Source organism: Argiope bruennichi, chromosome 6, assembly GCF_947563725.1.
Source record: "Argiope bruennichi chromosome 6, qqArgBrue1.1, whole genome shotgun sequence".
In the NCBI taxonomy this organism is placed as follows: Eukaryota; Metazoa; Arthropoda; class Arachnida; order Araneae; family Araneidae; genus Argiope; species Argiope bruennichi.
In genome coordinates this window covers 25,683,126-25,710,023 of record NC_079156.1, presented here as the reverse complement: position 1 = coordinate 25,710,023, position 26,898 = coordinate 25,683,126, and the positions used below count along the sequence as shown (strand labels likewise).

At 30.1% G+C, this 26,898-nt stretch overlaps 1 protein-coding gene across 4 annotated transcripts in view; it reads right to left on the bottom strand.

The window, feature by feature from the left end:
• Positions 1-26,898, bottom strand: part of LOC129971170 (potassium voltage-gated channel protein Shaker-like) — a 424,803-nt gene that overhangs the window by 204,551 nt on the left and 193,354 nt on the right. The window contains exon 1 of one of the 4 annotated variants that reach the window (XM_056084702.1): positions 13,336-13,479. The exons of the other annotated variants lie outside the window; for them this stretch is intronic. Coding sequence (XP_055940677.1) covers positions 13,336-13,394 — 59 coding nt within the window. The 5' untranslated portion in view covers positions 13,395-13,479. Of the gene's footprint in view, positions 1-13,335; positions 13,480-26,898 lie in introns of those variants that run through there. 4 annotated transcript variants of the gene reach the window in all.

Sequence of the window (26,898 nt, the reverse complement as noted above, 5' to 3'; positions counted from 1 at the left end):
CATTTAGAAACTAGAAACGAACCGTACCACAGAATGAAAAATTGGTCAAATAACTGAAATGAGTTTTGTATCATAAGAATAAACAAAATAAGTAAATAAAATGCACTGCTTAAAATGTCTTACTTGACTTCAAACATCTTGTAAATTGAACTTCAAAATTAAAAACATATTTTTGGTTTAATTTCACTTCAAGTAATTTATTTAAGTTATTAGTCTATTTTTTAAACTTATTTTTCTACGTTGAGAGGGAACTATATTTTTACAATTTTTTTTATATTAATATTATTGAAAATATTGAAATTTTGTAATTAAGAAGTGAAAAGAAATCAACTTGAAAAGAAAAAAAAATTAGATGAATTTTTTATTGAAACTAATTTTTTTTTCAAAATTCATCATAATAATTCCCTGGTGCAATTTCAAATATGAATGATTTTGCTACAAATTCTATTTGTAAATTTACTATAATATATTAACAAAATCGTGCATAGATCTGAACATACATTTAATGTTAAATATAATATTTATACTGTTATAAAAATACTGTTTCTGTAATATTTATACTGTTGAAAGAAAAGTTAGAGTCATGTTAATTTATATTTTGTATACAAAATAACCCCCTAACTTTCAGCCGTTGCATGCTTATTGCATGCACAACTTTATTACATAAATAATTGCGAATAAATTGGAAGTTTTACATTAAACCGGAAAAGTTGTAGCATTTTTAAAACATGATTGTGATAAAAAGCCTAACATGAAGAAAAATTCCTCAAAAATTCTCATATGTCTATGCATTTTATTTGTTTTAGCAAATATAAATTTAAATAACTTCTGAAAAATTAAAAATACAACTTTGAAATTTAGACACAATAAGTAGAAGAATAGGGGAGTAATACAAATTAATAAAACCAAAAATAAATACGTAGGTCCATTTTTGAGTGATGCGTTATCTTAAAGCAAACAAATACATAAAGTACAAAAATTAATAATATTTTGTTAAAATTACTTTTCTGTCACTTCATATAAAATTATTTAAGTTGTCTCAATTTCCAACATCCTCTATAGCCTACAATTTTTTTAAATGAAGGTTTTAATTAATCAACTATTTTTAAGTACTTTATTTTTATTTCGTATTTTTTTAACTGCTTGCGGATGGGTTAAAATTAGGCATTTTGATAGAACGTGTTTTCCAACGTCCCTTTTGGGAGTTTGAAATGTTCGAAAGATAACGTGCAGTTCTACTCCCTTCGACGGAGAATACTGCGCCTAAAAATAACTCATTTGTTTTTGTACTTTGCAACAGAACCAAAGAATTGACTGTTCTTCGGTAGACAGGGCTGAAGATTTTTTCCTCAAAAAAATTCTAAAAATAGGCGGAGACATGGAAAGATGTTTCTTGTTTTGAAGGCTTACACTCTGATAAACAATCCAACAAGAATTCGAATATGGAAATTTGTAATATTCGGTATATAAACAAGAAATTAAATAATGAATAAATTTAATAAAAACAGTTTTTAAACAAATTTTAACTATTGCACTAAAAAAAAAAGTTTATTTTCATTATTTTCTAATTTTAAGTTTTTATTATTCTCAAATTAATGAAATTAATATCTTTTAAATTAAAAGGCCAGATCATGCCATTGGTATAAAAATTAAACTAAATTAGTTAATCGAATCGATTAATTTATATCTCTATTGCGAGTGAATTAAAAAATTAATTTTTGTTTTAACTAGTTAATTTTGGGCAATTTTTCAAAATAAATTCCTAAAATATTGCATCACAATAATTTTTACATCATCTTAAAATTAAAAAAGAAAATAATAATCTTGAGATTTTTTTAGTGAATAATTTTTTCTATTTTCAATTATTTTTAAAAAATTAGTTTAAGCATACTTTACAAAAATATATTTTATTTTTAATAATCAAAGTGTGAATATTTGGTCTAATTTTTCATGTTGAGTAAATTTCAGTACAAGGTACGCTTTTAACAAAATTTTTGAAATTTTGTTATATTTACAATTAAGATTTAATATCAGATTCAAGCAATGGTGAAATTTTTTTTAAACACATGCATTTTCGAACTATGTTGTTCTCTCCTTTAACCCTTTCTAGGGCCGTGGAAAGTATGCTTCCCACCAAATTTATCAATCTTTGTATGAATTTATGTAGGTTGGCATAAGTTCTGATCAATTTTTTTAGAACGACAGAAACTTAGATGCTTCAGTTCTTGATCTCACACAAAATGACGTGTCTTGATTTGTTACTTAATTATTAATTAACCACATTAATTAGATTAAATTTATCTAATAAGCTAAATAAATCCCTTCTCTTATTCTAATTTCAAGCCTAAAAATATTTTAACATAATATGACTAGAAAAAAATGGCCCTTTAAAAGGTTAACATAGTTGGATATATAAAAATAAAATTTTTTAATTGATTAATAATTAACCGAAATATCTGCATTTTCCTCGATAACTTCAGAAGATATAACAGTAGGTAAATGATTATCATTGCTTCTTAAAGTTCTCAAAATCGTCTTTTCAGAGATTTCCAGTTTTTTTCATATAATTTTTCTTCCTATTTTTAATTAATTTTAAAGAAATATTTCTTTAATCGTATTTCGTAGCAATATATTCCACTGTCGAAGTAAAACTCAAATCGATTTCTTATTGTTACTAATATTTTATCCGGGCATTTACTCTATAATAGCAATCATGATATGAATCTACGGCTTATTTTTTCATATTGAGTAGGTTGCAATGTAAGGAATGCTTTCATTAAATATTTTGATGTTAAAATCCAGAATTCAAATAAAAATCAAACAATGAAAAAAAATTCCTAATGGACTTAATTTTAAATATGAGAGCTCTTTCCTACAATATAACTGAATATAGGAAAATAGGAAAATGCGTAACACAAAGATCAGAATGGTGCACAAGGCTTTAAAATAAAATAAGTTAAACACTTATCAAAATTTTAAGTTTAAAAATATTTTTTATAGAAAATCATAATTAAAATGTTTAATTAACATATTTATTAAAGTTTTTAGAAACATTAACGCCACCAAATCAAATGATCGCGAAAGGCGGCTATTTATTAAATAAAATCAACTTGTAAGCGATTTTTTTTAACTCGAAAACTAAATAAATATTTTACGTACAGCAGTTGACATGAATAAATTCTAAAGGAATCATTTTTTTTTTTTTTGAAATTCAAATAAAATGTCATTTTGCCCTTAAAAGATTAATAGGAAATATTATTTCAAAAGTTTGGACGTATTCTATTGATATCGTAATAGATATAGATCTATCGATACACAACACATCAAGAAATGATGTCATAAAATTCAATTAATTAGCTATAAAAAATAGGACATGTTTCAAGTTTTTCAATGAGGATATTTCCCAGCATTTTTCCCCATAAAAATATAAAAATTCATGCATTGTAATGCTTATACGCATAGATATTAAATGACTCCGAATGCGAGCATTTATAATATTGCCCTAAAGATAACCTAAAAAAAATGTCCCATAAGGTCTCTTCTTACTGATAGCAATAAAACGTTTTTTTTAATTTCTCATTTTTTTTCCCAAAATTTGGCTGCTATAATTCTTTTACATGTTCAGAAAATATGGAAATTTTATACATGCACAATGCTCTGTGTTAGAGTGCCATAGATTTTGAAATACTTATGCTAGAGTTTTGAAATTCGTAACACTTATGTATTTTTCTGACAACACAATTTCAATTGCCAATAATTGATAAATATAATCGAACTTTGATGTCATCAAAGCCACGCATCTGGCCGGTAACTGACTTCCAGATTCTGTAATATTTATAATAACGAATTATAAACAAAGTTAAAAATAATAATGATTTATGTTTAAGTACTTTTATAAAAAAATTAAATATGCTTCATTAATTTTCTTTAAGCTAATGTTGGAAGAGTCAATGGCATAATTAAAAAGGATTAACAATATTTTTACGATAAGCATTATTTGTTTAAAATAGGATGATATTATAAATTAATATTTTAGCAACGCATTAAAAAGTTGATATATTTAACGATATTCCATAATATACGGATCGAATTCGCCACATCGATTTTGGAATCTATTGGGCTTCTTATAGAAAGCAAAATAATATGAAATCACTGAGTATTGTATGCTCCGAGTTGCTCATCACATAATTGTGACATTACACGAAACAACAGCATTGAATAATATCTGAAATTCTATTTTAAAATATATTTTAAAAATTAACGGAAAGGTGGAAAGTGAAATGCACTCATTAACGCATACCAAAAAATATACAATTATAAAAAAACCATTGCAAAAAGATTAGATCAATATTATCGTTAATAATACATAACTGTTATTATAGATTAATCGCATGAAAACAAATAATAAATAAAACAAATTTTATTTAATTGCTGAAAATCTTATGTTTACATAAAATTTTATTAGTAGTAATCAAGGTTTGGGAAAGTAAAAACTGCAATAAAATGAATTCTTCATTGTGTTTTAGTCAATTTCATCTCGAAATTAATTTATAAATTAGATATCAATTATCTGTCAAAATAAATCATTTATCTGTCAAAATAAATCATGTTTTATAAAAGAAAACACTACAGAGTGTCAGTATTGATCTGCTAAGAGAAGCGATCAGAAGAATTAATATTTTTTATATTAAAAGTTATTTCTGATACTTATTCTTAAAGGAATTGATGTTCTGAGAAGTCAATATTTCTTTTAAATAATCGTTTTAGTGAAAATTCTACCATGATTTTTATTGGAAATAACATTACAAGGCAAAATTTAAAAAGATCTTGATAAAAAAAGTACTCAAATAGACAAATGTTGCATTAATCTCTGGTTTATCACGTTTGTAGTGGTGAATGCAATAGTGTTGATTTTTCTTGTGATGGAAAATAAAACATATAGTGTAACGTTCAAATTAATCGACAAAATTATCATGCATGCTGTAACATTGAAATTTATCGACAGCGTTATCGTGCATTCTATAACATTGAAATTTATCGACAGCGTTATCATGCATACTGTAATATTCAAATTTATCGACTCCGTTATCATGCATACTGCAATATTCAAATTTATCGACTCCGTTGTCATGCATACTGCAATATTCAAATTTATCGACTCCGTTGTTATGCATACTGCAATATTCAAATTTATCGACTACGTTGTCATGCATACTGCAATATTCAAATTTATCTACTACGTTGTCATGCATGTTGTAATATTCAAATTTATCTACTCCGTTGTCATGCATGTTGTAATATTCAAATTTATCGACTGCATTGTCATGCATAGTAGTCGATAAATTTAATTTATAAATATTCAAATTTATAAGGCAAGTTTTCATGCACACTATAACATTGAAATTTATCGACTACGTTATCAAGCGTACTGTAACATTCAAATTTATATGGCAAGTTTTCATGCATACTGTAATATTCAAAATTTTAGGCCACACTATTTTGCGTTCAATTTTAAAAAGACTGTATAGAATTGTTGAGCATTTTAAGTATTGATCAAAAGATTCAATTTAATCTTCATGATTACCTCACGATTCATACTCTCAAATGACATAATTTTGATTCACACAGTTAAAGAAATGTAGCCTTCATTTAACAAGCTATATTTAGTTGAACCCTCCATTAGTGGCAATCATTTTCATTCAAAAGTTGTGACAATATAACCCGTGGATATAGAAACAATTCTATGATATGCACATCCATTTTATTTCCTTTATAGCTATTATAATAAAAGTAATAATAATTCTTCTAATAGTTATAATAAATAGTTCTAATGAAAATGTACATGACTTTCTCCAAGAAAATTTTATTTTGTGAAGAATTAAATACAGAGTGACAGATGTAAAATGCATGCTATCAATCAGATGGTGGGGGTTCACGATTAGTAACATTATTAGCAGAATTAAAACAAGTTAAAGTGAAAAGAATTAAAAAAACACTTTTAACGGCGAACTAATTAATTTTATTAAAAGTATCAGTAGATATACAACTAAATAAGACAAAAAGACAGCTATTTTATAGAAATCAGGGAATAAAATGCCAGTATTTTTATTTTTATTTTTGCCAATTGTGTTGTATGTGTATTCTTGAATAATTTAATAAATACTTATTTAAAAATAAAATTTCTAATTTTTTTAAGTACATAATATTTAACACGCCTTTTTTTTAATTCGCAGTCAATAAAAAACTGAATTAAATTAAAATACGTATTGAACCAGTTAGTCATTATTTGGATAACGTTTATATAAATTGCTTGATATTTTCCGAAATCGAATGTGTCATAAGATGCCTTAGAATACTACAGTATTCATGTAGATTCGTTCATATTGAATACTATAAGACGTTAAGTTTATTTTATATAAATTTCAAAATTAAATGCAAATTCCGATTGTGTGACATTTCCAGGGGGGAAATATTGCAATCACATAGAAAACAATCACAAAATGCTAATTATTTAAAACGAGTATAAATAGTAGTATGTTTTCACGTTGCTGCTCTTCGAAAAACAAATCACGAGGAAAGCACTCCAAACAATAACGAATACGCTCACTAAAAAAAAAAAAATAATAATAAAAAAAGGAAGGAAAACAAAGCAAACGAAGTTGCCAAATATTTATTTGGCGACAAATTTTTTGTTTGGCGGGGGCCAATGGCGCTGAATGGTGACGTCAGGCAGACAGAACCAACCAGTGGAGGGTGGAGATGAATTCGAGATGCATAGTCAGCTTCAAAGATGCGTTTTTATGGGGTTGTCAATAGTAAAGGGGGTTAAGATGCTTTTACTCTCTGGAATTACAATTAGGAGCCATAAAACATCGCTTTGCTTGAGGAAATTACTCGATATATATAAAAGAAATCCAGTATTTGTACTCCTTTTTTGGAAAAGGGCAATTTAAGCGCCATTGTTAACTGCAGACGATTTCTGCATTGGAACACTCGCGTCTGATTTTAAAAAAAGGCATTCGGATTCAACCTATTGTGAATGAGGAATAGTCTTGTTTACTCTCCCTTAATGAACAAAATTTAATGGTTTAAAAAGAAGGGCTTCTTTTAATTCTAAACAATGTAGTTATTTATAAGTGTTTTATTCAAAAATGAAGCACTGGATTTTCGAATCAATATAAGTGCTGTTTGAACGTATATATGCTCATGAATTACAAAGTGAAGCTGCAGTCTCAGAAACAATAAATCTACGAATATTTATGTTAAAGTAACTCGAAGTTATGAAAAATCAATTTTATTTCTTTATTTTAGAAATAGAGTTTTAATAATGAGTCTCATACAAAGATATACAAATATTTTAGGAATAATCTTATGCAAAATTTTTAGGTATAATGTTTTATTTGTAAGAAGACTATTTATATACAGTAAATAAGATTTTTTGAATTATCTGCTTTCAATGAAAATTAACATAAAAATGTGTGTATTTTCTAGAAAAAAAAAATTGAACTAACAAATGCATATTTTCAGGAAAAAATAATGACATGCACTAAAATAGTCAAGAGTATAAAAAACGAAAATCCATTAAAACTTTTTTTGTCTATTTATTTTGCTATCTATTTATCTGTTCTTTTAAAACAGAACACAAAAATATTTTATAGGTAAGACATTTTGATTGGAATGAATAAGAGTTAATCATTTGACTTTTTTATAAAAGTAAATCACAATACGAAATGTTAAAAAAAAGGATTAAAATATGGCAACATTAAACAGCAGCTGAAAAAGGTAATGCAAAGCAAGAAAGCGGCCAAAGGTAATGAATTCTCCAAAAGAAATTATTTCATAATTGAAATTTTTAAAAAACTAAGTTTTGAAAAATTTATTTCAGAATGCAAAATTAGGTAAATTATACAATAAAAAATGTTGGTAGGCGTTGATAACACTGAAGAAAATATTTACAATTAAATCCAACAATTTTCTCCAGGTAAGAAAGTTTATCAATATCAATTAAACAATGTTAAAATCGAACAACAGAAAGGATAAAAACAAAATAATTTCTGACAATTTAATCAAACTTGAAATACCAAATTAGGCCGGAGGTTCTGTAGAGTAATAAATTTCTCCCACATAATTGCATTATTTAACTATAGTTTCATTTTAATCAAAATGTTATTTTAAATGAATCAATTTATACTAAAGAACATGAAGCTTTAATTTTAGGATTTATTTAATACTAGCCGCCTTTGGCGACCAGCCGGTTCGCCAATCTTAATGTTCGTTTAAGTTTTAATAATTAAATAGGTTGAACTGGAGTTTAACCCCCTTCTTCGCCAAGTTGCGATAACGCACCAAAACTGGCAATCTTTATTATGCACTATAATTGAACATCTGCTTCTTTGCTTTTGAACATTTCGCAAGGCCGTTGTTTGCGATTTTTAAAAATTTCGCCAAGCAGGGGATAAAACTCCAGTCGTACCATTCAATATTTTACGCAATTCCAACTTTAATAGATTCTTCAGCAAAATATTTTAAAACTTCAAATTTTGATAGTCATATAATTCACTCATAATATTATAAAGGCCTTCAGTTATAGCGTGATATGTATCTCTCTAATTTTCTGTTACCCCTCGTAGAAATTATGCTTTAAATTAAAGTGTAAATGATTAATCTGCCATTAATATAATAATATTTTTTACTGAAACAAAGCATTTTTTTTAATAATATGATTACTGATAATAGAGTCACTGAGCGTTTAAACTTTATGGGCACTAAAGAATATATTTCTTAATTTAAGTAATATCTCAAGAATTTGTCAACAAAATTTTCTTAGATTCATCATGAGCAGATCGATTCATTAACAATGTTTCATTTTAAATGCATCAAACACTAAGAAAATAAAATGAATCGTTTAAAATAATCGGTCGAAAAGAGGTTTAAAAAAAACTACTTAAAAAACGATGTACTTAAAACTATAAGCATATACAAAAAATATATAACTAACATAAATACATTTTACTTACAAAAGCATGCAACTAACCTAAAAATAATTTAAATCGTCCGTTGGTTGTCATGCCAACAATCAGAACAATGCGCATGCGTGGATTTTCTTCGCCAGTTACGTTAACGCAAATGCGTAAATTTTTCTACTCCAGTTGGGGTAACGCTATGCAGATTAGACATTTTTAATTTCCTTTATTCTGTGTTATTTTAATTCAAAAGTACTTCAGAATGAATCTGAAACATGGATTAATTAACAATGTTTAATTTTAAATGCATAAAACATTAAGAAAATAAACAGAATCGTTTGAAATAATCCGTCGAAAACTGTTAACCCTAGCCTCATTACTGTTGGGAGAAAAAAACTACTGATGCCTTACTTATTTGGCGGTGGGGAAAATGGAAGATTTTTTTGGCGGGAAAGTTAGTTTTTAATTAATAATTAAAATTCTAATTAAAATTTCAAAAAAAGGGACCCCAGGTGCACATTCCCGACCTCTAAGGTATCCATGTACCAAATTTGATAGCTGTATGTCAAATGACCTGGCCTGTAGAGCGCCAACACACACACACACACACACACACACATTGAGCTTTATTATAAGTATAGAAGATTAATCAGCGATTTTTTTTTAAAGTTGTCAGAAATTCTAAAATAATTTACATTGAATTATCCTTGACCAATTATTTTGTTTTACAATTGTTGCAAACGATTTTTTTCTCACATATTTTCATGACTTTTTTTTTCATTTTAGGTCTTTCATATTTTATATGCTGGTTAATAATATAATATAAACCATATAATAAGAAGTATAGTTGATCTATAAAAATTGGCATCAGATTTAAATCTTTTAAACCTCCTTGTTTTAAATTAAAAATAATCGTTTGTTATAGGAAAAAATAAATTTTAAAAAATCCAGGTAATGATATGGTATATTTAGTTTGAAAAAAGTTATATGCAGACATTTGACAACATACAGTATTTCTCATAAATCTAGCTAATACCCAATATAATTTTCAAATAAAATATCAAACATTGATAGCTTACCTGACAACAGATAAGAAGTAATTTATTTTTAATTATTAGATAAATCACTCCTTTATAGGAAACTCGAAAGTATAAACTATCTCTTCAGGTGAACTTAACTTCGTCATCCACCACATTCAAATGTTACGAGGAAAAAAAAACGATATAACTTTTCCGTCAAAAGTAATGTCAACTTTTTCCTTTCATACATGATTTATTGTTTATGTTTATCAACGGGCTTGAATAAAATTAACTGGAACTGTAAACAATTGGCAACAATATGCATTTAAGGGTTAAACGGATTTCGTATGTTTATATACTTATATACCGATATCATATTGTTCAAAAATAATGTACACTTGAATTTCAGTTATTTTTCTATTTTAACTCAAATTTACAACAAAATGTAAATTATGTATTGTGGACCACCTCAGGTAAAAGTATGGAAAGCTTCCGGTGCGATGGTTGTTTTCCGCAACCCCCTCCCCTCCCCTCCCAATGAGTATAATAATGATATGGGATTTACTACATTTCACCTATGACAGGACGTGCCTTATAAGGAAGGGACGGCACTTTTAGAATTCATTCATAATTCCCGCCAATGTTATGGAAAATATATGAAGTCATCATTGAATTATTTCATAGCTTTCGTTAGAGGCTTGAACAGCTAGTTTGTAAATACCTCTAAATATTGATTTTCTATATATTCTTCATGAGCAAAATATATCTTATAATCCATGAAAAAAAGGACGGAGACAATTGAAAAAAAATATTTTTTAAAAAAAGCTACTTTCTTAATAAAAGCTAACAAAATTGATAAATTGTTCTCTGTTCTCTTATATCCTTTATGCCTATTACAAATATAAAAAAATATGCAATCGAATTTCGAATTTTTAAGAATGAGCTATTTAACATTTTAAGATGAAAAAATACAACAGAAAAGAAAATCAAATAATGTAAGAAAGGGATGAAAAATAAAAGACATTTGAAATTTCAGTATTTATTAAAATTACGCTGCTGTAATATAGACCCATATAATTAAAAAAATTTCGAATAAACAAAAAGCAGAAATAAGTTGGAATATCGGTAAAGAAAGAGCCATTACATTGGGAAAAAATGACTAAAATAAGTAAAAGCGAATTTGGAAACTTTTGTTCAGATAAGATTCTATTCGTCGATTATGATCATTGTTCAACATTTGTTATTTAAATCAACAAAATTTCATTTGGTTTTTCAGAATACTTCTAGGTAATTATTTTTAAAACCATTCAACTGATTTTGTGTTTTTCTGAATACTGTTTAAAAACCTTTTTCTAAGTAGTCAAAATTAAAATACATAACAAGATTAAAAAAAAAAAAAAAAAAAAAAAATCAAAGCTACAAAAAAAAAAAAAAAAGCATTTCATAAAAAAAAAAAGTCTCTTGCATTTGTTACATTTCAAAAAGCAAAAAAGCAATGGTTTTTTTAGAATTTTCTTTTTTTTTGATAATTAAACGCTTACTTGCTTTCGTAACGACATTAAAAATTCTCCGTTAATTATTTAAAATTGAGTTATTTGATAAAGGCACAGTTCAAACAAATATTTAAAATCGAAATTCAGAATCGGTATAAGAAATAGTTGAAACACAAAGGAAAAAAAAGTAAAAAGAATCGATATCGAAATCGAACTGAAAATTATAAAAATTGTAAAACTATTTGGAAACAGTAGATCTCATGATAAAAATTTTATTAATCGATTATGAATAATGCTTAAAATGTTCTGCTTTATATGTAATTGTTTATATTTTATAAAAATATTTTGTAACAAACATTAGCATACGTGACAAAGTTAGAAAAGCAGTTTTTGGCAAAAATATCGATTTTTTTTTACTATTCTTAGTTTTTTTAAAAAAATTCTTTATAAAATAGTATGAATTTTGTGTCTAAATTTTCATTGAGAATTTATAACAACTTTGATATTTGGATAGTTCATTTTACATTGTCATTCTATAACTTTGGATACTATTTTCTGAAATTCTATGTTCTGCTAATATTTTCCTACAAAAAAAAAGTCAAATTAAAATCTAATGCATATCTTCTTTTAAAACTTGGAATGATAACTTCTCTATTTCTTCTACAGTTCTTGAACTACAAAATAATCAATCTTTTTATTCAAAAAAAATTTGCAAGGGTTGCAATTGAGGCTTCAAAATGCGACAAAAATCGAAAATTTGATGTTATTTATCACTTCTAGTCCAAGTATTTTAAGATAAATACAGCTTTTTTTTGTTCAATAACTAAGTAATATATTTCTAATCAAAGAAATTTTGAACATTTCATCTAATAAGCTTCAGAACTAGAACGATTTTACTATATATTCATATTTCAAGAAATATATAAATAAATAACAATAAATATTAAAATAATGAAAGCAAAGTAGAAAATAAATACAAATAAAAGAATATTCCACAAAATTTTTAAAAAAATTTCTTTTTACTGGCACATTTTTATTTGACAGATGTTTCGAAAATCGATTTTTAAAAATATACATTTTTCAATTTTGTATATTACGTTCCAAAAAATTCCTCTCGAATGTTGTAACATGCTTTAAAACTATAAAGAGCACTACAGAAAATAAATAAGCTAGACACGTTTGATGCCAAATGACTTGTCTGCGATTCACAACTGCTATATAATTTGTTCACACTGTCTAATTACAGGGTTCATTCGTATTAAAGTTACAATTTAGGAAATAACGGGTCAGGGTAATTAGATAGGAAAATATCCAAGTCACAGTTGCAAAACAGGGCATCGAGAGTGTTAAACCTCTATGGAAAATAACATACAATCTCAAACGAAAAGGAAAAAAATAATTATAGATAAAAACACATTAATTTAAATTAACACATTCCTTAATACACTTTTGCTTCACAGTTGTTTTTTTAATCTATTTTATAAAATACATATTTTTCTCAGTTTTGCATATCATTTTTTAAAATTCTTCTCGAACATAATCACAAGCTTTAAAACTATAAAGAGCATTATAGAAAATAAACACGCTTAACATGTTTGATGCCAAATGATTCGCCCGTGATTCACTCCTGCTATTAAATTAGATGGCTCATTCTGTGCTAAATTTACAAAAATAGGAAACAGAGGGTCATCGAATATAAAAATCCAAATCACAATTGCAAACTATGACATCAAGCGTGTTAAACATTAATGGAAAATAATATGCAATCCCAAAGAAACAAAATAGGCTAAAATATTTTTTCTTTAAAAAATTTGAAAATAACCGTCCATGATCATAAAGTACCAAGAGCAGTAACCTTACTTCTTTTCTCTGTCTTTTCTCTCTTTGTTTAGGGAGCTATGGGTAAGCATGAAAATCATCCAAATCCTAATCCCACATATTCTACTGAAGCCCGGAGCTTCACGGTGTTCGGTCCTCGAGTACTTCTGCCGGAGTGAACCCAAACCATCGCCAACACCTTGGGGAGAACGACTGCTTCCAACAACCTAGAACTTGGAACCCTTCGCCGAATATCAAACGTAGCATTTCTGGATTCGAATATTTGAAGCAGTTCCAAAAGTCGATCACGGTTTCAAAAAAAATCATTCGAATGCGTTTGGAGAGGTTGTATAATTAATGGCAACAGCACAAAGAAAGCCAACTTGACACAGTTTTAAGTAAAACTTTAGGTACTCTTTCTATTGTTCTGCGTAATGCGGTTTTTAGACTCGCGCAAGAGGAAAGCATATATTAACCCTTTCCTGACGGGCCATGCAGACGCTGAAACAAGAGGTCTGTTATCTTACGTTGCCCCGGTGGCCTCGTGGTAGTGTTTTAAATTCGAAACTCAGTGCCGTTATAAGATACGCCGTGTATGTGAGCCTAGTGCAAATTAAATTTGACGTTATAGATCAAACGTCCTCCCGATAGTGTGGCGTGGAAATTTAAAAAAAGAGGTAATCAAGACAAACGTCATTCGCGTCATCAGATTGTAGCTCAAAATTATGAAATCAGTACCAAAATATCAGTCGCATGTTTGAAGAACAGACCATTAATACTAGTAAATTTTGATATTATGAATTGATGGTTCCAAAGATCACTGGAACTTTGCTTCTCTTGTGGAACTAATCCGTTGACCACTAATCACCTAACAGGTAATATTTCATAGATTTTGGAGTTTATGGTAGCTTTTTAGCTTCCAGATGTGCTTATCTTGATAATTTAATTAAATTTTATTAACGTTCCGTTTGAAGCCACATTTCAGGATTTTTCTGGGACGGACCTCATAATCTTGAATCCCTATCAGATGACGAGGACGGCACCTGAATTTGTACCTCTCTCTTCAAAGTTCCACACCACATCAACGGAAAGAAGTTTGTCTCACGACGTTAGAATTAAGTTGCATCAGCCCTCATACCCGACGAACCATGTTTCCACCCTGAAAAGATGTAGCAGCCCGCATAATGGAATCGTGTTTCGAATCTGAAACCTTCTGTCATTAAAGTCGAGATCACATCAATTGGTACTTGCAGTCCGATATCTCTATAAAATTTATACTTCATTTCCATAGTAATAATATATGGTAGTAGGATATGAAACAAGGCAACGAAAAAAGGGAATATATATACAAAAAATTATGTTTTAAAATTTTAAATGTATAATTCTTTTTTATAAATATTATGGAATTGTGAAATTCTATTTCTTAAATTCCTCATTGGGTAAGTCATTTCCATAAAATAAAAATAATAAATTATATTGATTGATTGATTAAGTAATAATTAAATTCTCCATAAATAAAATAGTCCATTGCCATCAAGGGGTGTTAAATTTATTCCATTTCTAAGTTATAGTTATCTGTCTCATCAGAAAAGAAGTTAAAAATAGATTAAAAATCCAAATAAAAAAAATGGTAAAAACAGGTGTTAATTAATGTGCTAAAAAGTTAAAATTATTTTCAAGATTTTACTCTTTAATTTATTGTATTATTCATTCGATTAAAATTATAAAATCTTAAAACTCCAATAATCAATATTTTTTTAATTTCATTTATAAATGATGCTGCTAGCATAGAAAACAAAATTTAATTTAATCAATCGATCGATCATCTTATAATAAAGTTTTCTAAATATTCAAATAATGTATTGTCATAAAGAATACACAGGTGTGCAAGATTACTAATATTTAGAACGCCTAGAAACGAGCGAAAAATCAACCAAAATTCCATTTTCACAAAGATGAAACAAGTCAAATTAACGAAAAGGAATAATAAATTAAAAACCTATTTGAAAAAAAAAGGTTTAAATTCCAAAATGAGTCTGTTAGTGTCTAGGATAACGGCTTGGAATACCTCAGCAACTTGTAGTTCATTATCGTTTTTAGGAAATCAACTTCCCCGCATTAATGAAATATAAAATTCCCCTTTTTACTATGTCGCATGTAAAATTTTGTAAATATACCCACACTGAACTTAATAAGATATGTCTGAATATTGTTATTCGAAGAATAAAAAAGAACTTTTCTACATTTTCTTTCCCTTTCTATTTTTTTATAGATAATTTTAACTTTTCGAACTAGAGTTTCCAATGAAACACCAAAAGTAAAAGTAGCTTGGTTTGAGATTGGGAGGCGAAATCCGATTCCACATAAACTCCAATGCATATGAGGATCTACACTCATGTCCAAAATTAAGGTCACAAAAATGTTTTTCAAAGTAATTCTAAATGGCTACCAGTAAAATTTAAACAAATTATATTTTATATATTGTGAAGGACCGGTAACACGATATTAACCTTTGTTGTGGGAAAAAATGTGGTTTAGCATTAGTTTTTGAGGATCTACTGAAATTAGACCGTTTAGGCATCTAGGATTTTTGCCTGCAATTTTATGAATATTGCATTAAAACAAAACATTTAAACTGTTTCCAGTGAGAATGAGTTCTCATAATCGTTTAGACGATTCCTTGAGATGGAGAGCCGTTGGCAGGCTTGAAGCTGGGTAATCTCAAGCGGAGGTGGCTCGATAGTTACAGGTGGCACCGAAAGTGGTATCCAGGTTGTGGAATCAATTCCAAACAAGTGGTACTGTAACCAGGAAGGCCGGCCAAGGCCGTCACAGAGCAACGACGCCTGCACAGGATCGCTATTTGGCACTAAGCGCACGACGGCATAGGCTGACAACAGTTCCCAAACATGCTCGTGACCTTGCTGCTGCGTCTGGAATAAGAATTTCCAGACAAACAGTATACAGATGTCTAGCAGAGTGATCCCTTTATGCCCGGTGACCAGTTGAGTGCGTCCCTTTGACTGCATTCAACAGAAAAGTCCGGTTGTTGTGGTGCTGAACACATCAAACTTGGGCACAGCAAGAATGGGGGCGTGTTCTTTTTAGTGATGAGTCGAGATTTACATCACAGAGTGACACTCGTCGAATCTTTGTCTGGAGAGAGCGAGTTCCTCGCTCTCATCTCTCCTAGTAAAAGAAATCGACACATTTGGTGGCAGAGGAATCCTTGTCTGGCGTGGCATAATGTTGGACAGTCGTACACCACTGCACGTCCTCGATGCGGGTACTGTCAATGCACATCGTTATAGGGATGAGATCCTTGAAGATTATGTGAGGTTGTTCCGGGGCGATTTTGGTCCAGACTTCACGTTTATGGACGATAACGCGCGTCCACACAGAGCCCAGATCGTTGATGATTTTCTTGAGGAAGAGGATATTCGACGTATGGACAGACCCTCGAGGTCTCCGGATCTCCATCCTATTGAACATGTTTGGGATGGTCTAGGAAGAGTCAGTGCACAGCGTAACCCCCTTCCTAATACCCTCCAAGAGTTAAAAGCCGCGCTTTTGGGAGAATGGGCTTTGTTGCCCCAAGCATTTATGGACACCCTCATAAACAGTATGAAAGCTCGTTGTGAAGCCTGTATAGCAGTGCACAATGGTCACACTCCATATTAGACAGACTGTTCCCGAGATAAATGCTGTATCTCTGATTCATAATGTAACACTTTTTGATATATCCTGTTTCTTAATTCCCAATAAAAATCTTTTCCATGCTGTTATGTGTCTATGTTCTTTCTTCCATTGTAGTGTACCTCTGTGCCAAATTTCGTGGCAACACAGTGAATAGTTTTTCATTTTTCGCAGATTTTATGTTTGTGACCTTAATTTTGGACATGAGTGTAGTATAGGTCAATGTCTAAGGCACACAACTGAAGTAATTAGTAACATAATATCATACCAGCCATTTCAGGCGTGGAGACGTGTTTTGACAGCAGAAGGATAAGGAATTCATACTTCCCGCGATGCTGTTTTGTCGGATAAGACATTAGCGTCCGTTTTGCTAAGCATTTTCCCCAGAACTTGAAACGAAATAGAGGCTGAACTAGACGCGCTTTCAGAATCGGCCGTTCGAATTTAAGCTAACACAACAAATACAAAACGAGGAGAGCGAAAGGAATAAAATTCGATACACAGATTTAGATATCCATAGTGTAGATAACTGTCAAATTTTGCACCAAATCCAACAAGGAGTTCAACGTCTGTCAGTCTGTCTGTCTGTACGTTCAGAAGCATGCAAATGTGATAACTCAAAATGCCTTAAATACATCAAATATGGCATGCGATTTTGAGTACAATTGCACTTCTATCAAAATAGGGTTCCAGTCCACTGAGAAAAATGCGCCAAAAACACAAATTCACCTTTATTAGAGAGTATGCAAGAAAGTTTCGGGGAGACCATTTGCAGTAGTTTTAATAATACTCCTTATAATACAGTTAGAGGGGAGGTTACCAGTATAACATTTCATTTATGAAATCAAATAATGCGTAGTCTCTGTAATGCCACATGAAATCATTGAGACAGACTTTAATAGAGGGTTTCTTCCAGACTCACCCAGAATAAAACAGTACGCGGGGAAAAAGAACCGTTACGGGTTCCACTCCCTGTGGAATACCTCATATCAATATTCATTTCATCATCAATCTATTGTTCCATTATAGGCGAGTTGGCGAGGGTTGAGTACAGTAATGAATCTGACCATTTAATGCGCCATAAAAACGCACGCCAAATAATATTCCTTGGCTAAAATGTTTCATATCGGAATGACGTCACGGACTCTAAATATAGATGCCTCGAAGGCAGAAACAAAAATGAAATAAAAAAAAGCATAATGGCGTTTAATAAAATATTTCCATTTTTTTATTATTTCTGTTTGGTCACGAGATTTTGCGAGAGCTAAAAATAGGCTCTCCCATCCCCTAGGGAGGATTCTTTTTTTACAATCGCATTTTATTGAAATATCGAGTAGTTGCAAAGATTTGATCATGAAGATGAGGGTTTTTTATGTGAAGTATGGATGCCGTTTCCTGAGTGTTGAGAAATTTCTTTGTAGAAATGTTCGATTGTTAGTTACTTTTTTTTTGTGTTACTTAAAAAGTATCGCTTAGAGAAATTTAACTCTAAAAAATGTATCATTTACGTCCATTTTTGTGTTTAAATTTACTTCAATGAATAATCAGTTTTGACTCACCGAAAAATTATTTGGGAATGCATAGAATGTATATTGGATATCTTTTGAAGCATAAGACATTTAAAGAGTGGCCAGATGACCAAGAGGATAGATACACCAATGGATATTTCCCCTTTTCAATGCCATATCAATTAATGGTTACTCCACTTCAATGATTTACGCACACGCCTAAACCGATATATAAAGTAGATCTTCAGTGAAGTAGGAATTCAAATTCCTTTTAATCAGTTTTATAACATAAAAAGTTTGCATTTTAAATAAGAAAAAAACTTCAGTAAAGTACATTATGATGCATAATTTAGAAATATCTGCATATTGCCAAGTTATTAATGACCCTATACGATACCTGGTTGCTTTCTTCTGTCGCAAAATTTCGTAGAATAAATATGATTAGTATTAATACCTATAGGTAATTCAAGTTATTTCAGTTTTATTATAAGTTGTTAAGAACTGGAATAATAGGAAGTACACTTAGAAAAACAACTATTATTGCCAAAATAAATACAGTCTAAAATTTAGAAAAAAATTAAAAAATGAAATCTACTATTGCAAATTTCAAGTTGTCATGTGAGAATATTATTATTTTTAAGACATTATTTGTCTTAATTTAAGCCATTAACCAGTTTAAACCGGTTTGCGAGAGCTCCAAAACGTTTTTTCCAGCAAAGAAAAAATTGAAAATGAAAATTGCCATTTATGCTTTATTCATTGACTACGCGATTTCGAGCTTCAAAACCCCCTAATCAAAGCAACATCATGTTCTCAGAAAAAGGAATGCCACGTTTGAAAGCTGAGTAACGAGCCTTTCAGTCGCAATGCAATTTCTAAATGATAAATTATTTACCAATAAATTTTTAAAATATTAATTTATATAGAATTTTTATGAAAACAATATTTTTGCAAACACAAACTGCTATTTTCTAATTTCTGAGATCATAAAACAGTTTCATAATGGATTAATCCTAGAACATGAGTCAAATCCTTCAATTTTTCCCACTTAAGAATGAATGAAGTGATATTTCCCCTTTGGGGGGGGGGAAGAGAAAATACTTTTATCAAAACTGTTATTAAACGCGAGTGGAATTTTCTTGAACATATTATAAAAATTAAATTATTTAATTTCCTCCGAAAAAACTTACATTCCATGAAAGTAACAGCTATGATGTCATAGTTCCATGTCAACCTTTTAAAAACGCACCTGCTGTCAAAGGAGCATACGTCATAATAAAACAATGCTGGTAAAAGCAGGTCAACCTTTTAAAAAAGCATCTGCTTTCAAAGGAGCATGCGTAATAATAATGCAATACTGGTAGAAGAAGGTAAAAAATAAATGCGATTAAAAGATTATGATGAAAATTGCGATATATGCTTTATTGATTACTTACGCGATTTCGAGCTTCAAAACCCTCCAATCAAAACAACATCATGTTCTTACATGATAATAAATTTCTGTGTTTCAGATTTCCCTGAGTACGTATGTCCATATATACATACCCATGTAGAATCAGATTTCCCTGAGTACGTATGTCCATATGTACATACCCATGTAGAATCATATGTATATATGTATGTATGCCCATATGTACATACCCATGTAGAATCAGATTTCCCTGAGTACGTATGCCCATATGTACATACCCATGTAGAATCAGATTTCCCTGAGTACGTATGCCCATATGTACATACCCATGTAGAATCAGATTTCCCTGAGTACGTATGTCCATATGTACATACCCATGTAGAATCAGATTTCCCTGAGTACGTATGTCCATATGTACATACCCATGTAGAATCATATGTATATATGTATGTATGCCCATATGTACATACCCATGTAGAATCATATGTATATATGTATGTATGCCCATATGTACATACCCATGTAGAATCATATGTATATATGTATGTATGCCCATATGTACATACCCATGTAGAATCATATGTATATATGTATGTATGCCCATATGTACATACCCATGTAGAATCATATGTATATATGTATGTATGCCCATATGTACATACCCATGTAGAATCATATGTATATATGTATGTATGCCCATATGTACATACCCATGTAGAATCATATGTATATATGTATGTATGCCCATATGTACATACCCATGTAGAATCATATGTATATATGTATGTATGCCCATATGTACATACCCATGTAGAATCATATGTATGTATGTATGTATGCCCATATGTACATATCCATGTGGAATCATATGTATGTATGTATGTCCATATGTACATACCCATGTAGAATCATAGTAAGACTTTAGCTTCAGAAAATAGCTTCACTAGATGGCCATGACATCTGTAGATTAAAATCCCGACACAACTAAAGCTTCACCATATGTAGTCTTGGGATATGTTAGCATCTTGTATCCATTACTAGGCTGATATCTTCAAAATTTTCTAGCATACCCTCTAATAAATGTACTTTTGCATTATTGACCTTTTACCATTGACAAACGATAGCTACGAAGGAGCGTACTAGTGCGAGATCTTTGGCGATTCATTACGTGAAAAAGCACCAAAATATCGATTGTGTGTTTTTGATGCCCTTTTTCGACAGATTGAAGCCACCATTCGATGTAGAATTACAATTGTAATCGTATCAAATTTCAAGCATTTATGTCTTTGTGTATTTGCGTTTAAAGGCTTGTGATGCACAGACCGACAGACGGTTCACACATCGTCACAGATTTGGTTTAAATTTCACAATATTAATAATTTAAATGTTAAATCCAGGAAGCAAATTTCATTTACTAAAGTTAGTTTGTATTCGAATTATCATGTTTATATGCATATAAAAGTAAAGATCCACATACTGAGTCCTTTGACAGATTTGTTTCCAAATTTGATACATATATTGCGTTTCAGTTAAATCTGAGCACCAAATTTTATATATATAGTTCTCTTCATTTTTTAACTATCATGCTGAATAATATTCAGAGAGCAGGACAGCAGGATGCCAACTAAAAAGTTTGACATTTAAATTTATATTCTTTACTTAATTAAGTTTATATTCATTTTACAAATTTATTTACTCAAAGTTCTGTGTCGCCGATTTGTAACAAGTTGTTTCCTAGCTCAAAACCTTATATGAAACAAACTATAATTTTTAAAGAATTATTTTTAATAATTTATTTTAAAAATGAAAATTTAAAAAAAATATTCTAAAATTAGGAATTTAAGGGTCAACTACACTATAGCAGTCATATGAATACATAGCTTTCTATAAAACATTAATAATTTCAATGAATTTAATAATTCAATTTTTAAAAATAATACTTGATAATTTAATTAAAAAAATCTTTCAAATTTGATTTCGCAGTTGTTAGAGACTCTTTTAAGTCACAATTAAAAGGGAAGGAAATATAATTATTTGACGTCTGAATCGCAGTCTTTTAATTCTAACCATTCTACATTTTGTTTAGTAGAAGATCTTCAAGCCTTGAACTCGCGATTGTTCTTTAACAAAGGCAGGATTTTACCATAAGCCACAGTGACTTTGAAAACAATAAAGCAACTAATGCCGGGAGAAAATGAAAGGCAAGTCACAGAATGTTTCTTTCCTTACAACAATATAATTATTTACGTATCAGTTTGTTGAAAATATTCCTGATAATTCTTTTATCTATCAGTTCAATCAAGCTTAATTTTATCAGAATAAATTAAAATGAGGTGCACTATTTTTCTGTATGTATAAAACAACTCAGAAGAGCTTTACTTAATCTTTTTGAAGTCAATATTTATTGCCAAGTATTATGTGAATAAAATAAGAAGAAAAATTGCATATTTTTGAGAGAAATGTATTAAGTCAGTTGACCCATGTATCAAACATATTTTGAGATTACGCTGATTTGGAAAATGTTATAACGTAATACTAGATACTCTCGTGATTATTATAAAAAAAAAAAAATTAGAGAATGCTTCCTCTAATTTAGGCATGGTAAATGTTTGGTATTTTTACTTTTTCATATACGAAATATATCAAAGAGAAAACATTGTAATAAAAAATTCAATCTCAAGATTTTAATGTATTTTCACATTTCAGACCTCCTTAAAAGAACATTTTAGGTAGATTCCTATAGGAAGACTACTTATTGCAAAGGTTCTCATGACAAGACTTTGGAAAAATTTCTGCAGATCTTCCCCGATCATGGTCCCTAGAATTCAAAACAATCTTTCTTTTAAAAGATCATAAATATTTGGATTTTAACTGAGAAATGCAAAATCTCGGATGAGTTCGTAAATGGCCCATCTAGTTCAAAAAGGGTGGAAATGAAGGAGGGGGTTGGAATTTCATTTCGCTGTAACTATTTTAATATTGAGGATAGAAAAACAAATCTAGTTAGCCAAATTAGTGACAAATTACGAAGAACAACTTTTGTATTTAAAGTTTTTCGATAACTTCAATATCTTAAAAGTTTGGGGTCAAAAAGTGATTTTTCAAGACCTAATTTCAACTTTCTCCAATATCAACAATTTATGTTGCCAGATAGTAATTCACATGTGTGGAAGTTTGAATTGGCTTTGTCTTCCAGCTTGGCGAGAGGAATTTTCTGAATTATGCCTCTTTGACTCTCTGGTTTAGTTTTTCTTACACCAAAATTGAGGATTTATACTAAATTTTGAATGAAATTCGTAAAGAAGAAGGTTTTTTTTTTTTTTTTTTGTCCAATTTATATGAATAGAAGTAAGACAGTAACTACAAAACATAAAGTGATTGTTGGATAAAATTTAGAACTCCGCTTATGACATCTAAATTGCAGATTCATATCAAATTTTGAACAAATATCGTCAATGGGTTAATAGCCCATCTGTAAACCTGGAACTGAAAAAACACAACAACTTCGATAAGTGAAATTTGGTATATGATCCCGTTACTAAAATTGTAGTTCCGTGTGAAAGTTTGGTTTCAACTAATAAGAAAAAGACATATAAAATGCCTGTTTCTTCACTATTTTACGAACACAAACAATCCCACAAACAATCGTGTGCGGGACTCTGAAAATAAAAATTTGAGCACTCATAGAATTCAGTGCTTTACTCAAAATCCATAATCTTTTAACAGGTAGAGTGGGGAACCATCTTTATTTGAAAGTATATGTTCCGAGAATGTTTCGTTAAGACCATTTCTGCTGGTTTTATTTGTAATGACGATATAATGCGATGAACATGTTATGCTTAGAATTTTTTTTTTTTGCTCTGATGTCTAATAAAACAATGCCTTTGTTTTGCAAATATCTTGCATTGACTCAATTGACAGACTAGAAAACTGAGATGTTTTTGGATTCCACATGAATTATTAAGCCACATGAATTATTAAGTCAATGAATTATTAAGCTACATGAATTATTAAGTCAATGAGCGACTATTCACCATATAAGCTGTTCATAAGCAAAATAACTATTAAAATGTTGATGGACGCATACCACACAGGCACAATCATGCTTAGCTAAATTTGGATCAACGGATTTAACGTGCACTACACCCACTTACAAGACGTTCTTCGGTGGAATCGGGTCTTCAGATCGTACCACCACACCACCGCGGCCTTGAAGTAGACGCATAGATTGAGGAATATTCATTTTTCAATTAGAATTAACGAATTCAGAATTGACTTTAGCATTTTTACTGAATCTATCGCAAGTTCATTGGCAAATTTTTTGGTTATTAATGCTTGACATGCGGTTAAAAATATTCGAAATTTGAATTTGTATTTTAGACGTGTTTTTGTCAACCAATTGAAATTTAAAAAAATGTCCAAGAACTGCACTTGTAGTCACTAGATCACACAACAAATTTGATATATTTAAGCTTCTGTTTTTTTAAGCTATTGCATTTATATATTTTTGAAAATATAGACAGTAAATTAACGCCTTATTATATCTGGCTCTAAATTTGATAGGTGCCTACAGGGGATTTATTGAAAACTGTGCACCTAATTTTATCCATACAGCTCTCTTAGTTTTGCAGTTACCGAGTTCATTTATATTCCAACAGTCCATCAGACAGATTTTACCTGAACGGATTTTGCACAAAATTTGAGATTAGTTTAGACATATTAACGTCCAGTTTTAAAGCAACATTAGGGCTATTTCGCGACGGACCTCGTCATTTTGAACCGCTGTCAGATGACAAGGACGACACCTGCACAAAATTTGGGGAAAATCTGCAATTTGAAGTAAAGGTGGTATACCAAATTTCATTCACTTAGCTCAAAATATTTTTGAATTATCTTTGTCATAGACAGACGGGCTAAGGGATAGTTTCCAAAAATGTTCTTTGATCTGTGGGTGGTCTAAAACGTGGAGATTCGTCAAAATATCGAGTTCAAAGTTTTTGATGATTTCAATAATTTCTCTGTATTTTGTATACGAAAAAGTATAAAACATATCCAAAAGTCTTTTTTTTTGTTATAATCACAGTTTACAATGAATTAATAAATGACACACCCTTAAAAATAATGCTTTTATTGTTAGTTTGTATATTGAGATTTTTTTAATGGTTTGTATACTGGGGAGTATCAAAATTCGATATCTCGAAAACGCAAAGATTTACTCTGAAAAAATATAGCATGCTTTTTTGTTCCCAACACAAGTGCTCTGTATTAAATTATGGATCCAGTCGGTGTAAAGGAATAGACCCAAAAATTGAAAGCTGGATATCTTTATTATACAAATGATCGCAAAACGCTCCATATTATACTAGTATACTACCTAAAAAATTGAGGGGAGAAAGTTCTCGGTGGTGTGTATGTAGACCCGTAAGATTCTAGTCTAGAATATATAAAGAAATATTCCGAGCCTAATTTAAGCTCTAAATGCTGTTAAGAGAAAAAAAATAATAAATATTAAATTAAAAATAATGCATTGTTGGATCATTACAGACACTATTATCAGTATAATCAACAACTAACTTTGTACTTGGATTACTTTGTTTCATATGAAGATCTCATGAGTCAAGTATTATTCAGTTGCCTTTCTTTCGTGAACCAAAATTTTACCCTATAAGTCACGTGAGTAAAATGCATGCTATTAGATACGTTAAGTGACTAAAATTTGTGCAATTAATCATAAATCAGGTGACTGAATGCTTGAAATGAACCATTGGTCACGTGTCTAAAATGCTGGCTATTAGTCATTGACTAAAATGTGTGCGATTTACCTTATGACTTTTCCAAGGTAAAAATAGGTTTTGTATTAAAAGAAAATTTCAAAAGATACATACGTAAAAGAAGTTAACCTAATAAAAGTTATATTTAAATATTTCATTGTGTCTAAAATTACAATTTTATTACAGTTAGTAAGTACTTTATAGTTTTATATTATTCATGTCAATTTTTCTCTACAAGGAGAGTTAAAATTTGTAAGAAAAATTTCATTACTAAATTCCATATCATTCATGAATAAATAGCTCAGTAATAGAAATGAGCATTAAACCTGAATTTCTGATGCTACTATTTTCACCAAAATAAAAACATGTACCATACTAAGTTAGTCCAAAAATTAAAAAAAAAAGTACGATGTAAAGAAAAGTAAGATACAATTTTCTTTACACGCATAATTAAAAATTACAAGAACTTCACTTATCCAATTGCAGATTTTCTATGAACCAATAAGACACGCGATTTCAGATCCAAAAGTCACGTGGCTTAATGTGGACAACTTGCGTCACAATTTTCCGCGGGGAGTAAAAAATATATTCGGTATTAAAAGAATACTTCAAATGACAAAAGCGAGCGAAAAAGATCAGATGACCTTACTGATACCCTAGCAAAAGCTCTCTCTTGGCACAAGTCACGGAAAGTAACAACAACCTCAACTGACCAAACCGTCTTTTTAACTCTCAGCCCCCAAATCTCTCCCTTTCTCAGCTTTAAAAAAGAACCTCCTATCGCTTTCAAAAACAATGAAATTATATCGAGCTGATCGAATGCGATCAAAAACCCACACATGCAGGCGCGGAGTCGCACACAGTGAGCACCCCTCGCGACTTCCCCCCTCGACCAAGGAGCCGAAGAAATGGGAAGGAGATAAAGGAGCATCTTTTCTCCTGATGGTGAAGAAGGAGGGAGGAAAAAAAAATCGTTTGAGTTTGTGGACGCGACCGTACATAGATTTGGCAAGTGTACAACAAGGAGCGGCGAAGGGGGGTTTTTCCTGGCACTTAGCCGGGGAGCTGCACTGCAGAGATGTGCAGTCCTGCCGGGGTTTTCTGCATCGAACTCTGTCCCGAACGGACGTTCCGAGGTTCATTAGATGATCGTCAGCTTTTTCAGAGTGGGGTGGAGATTTTTTTTTTTTTTTTTTGGTAAGATGGAAGGGTTTATTGT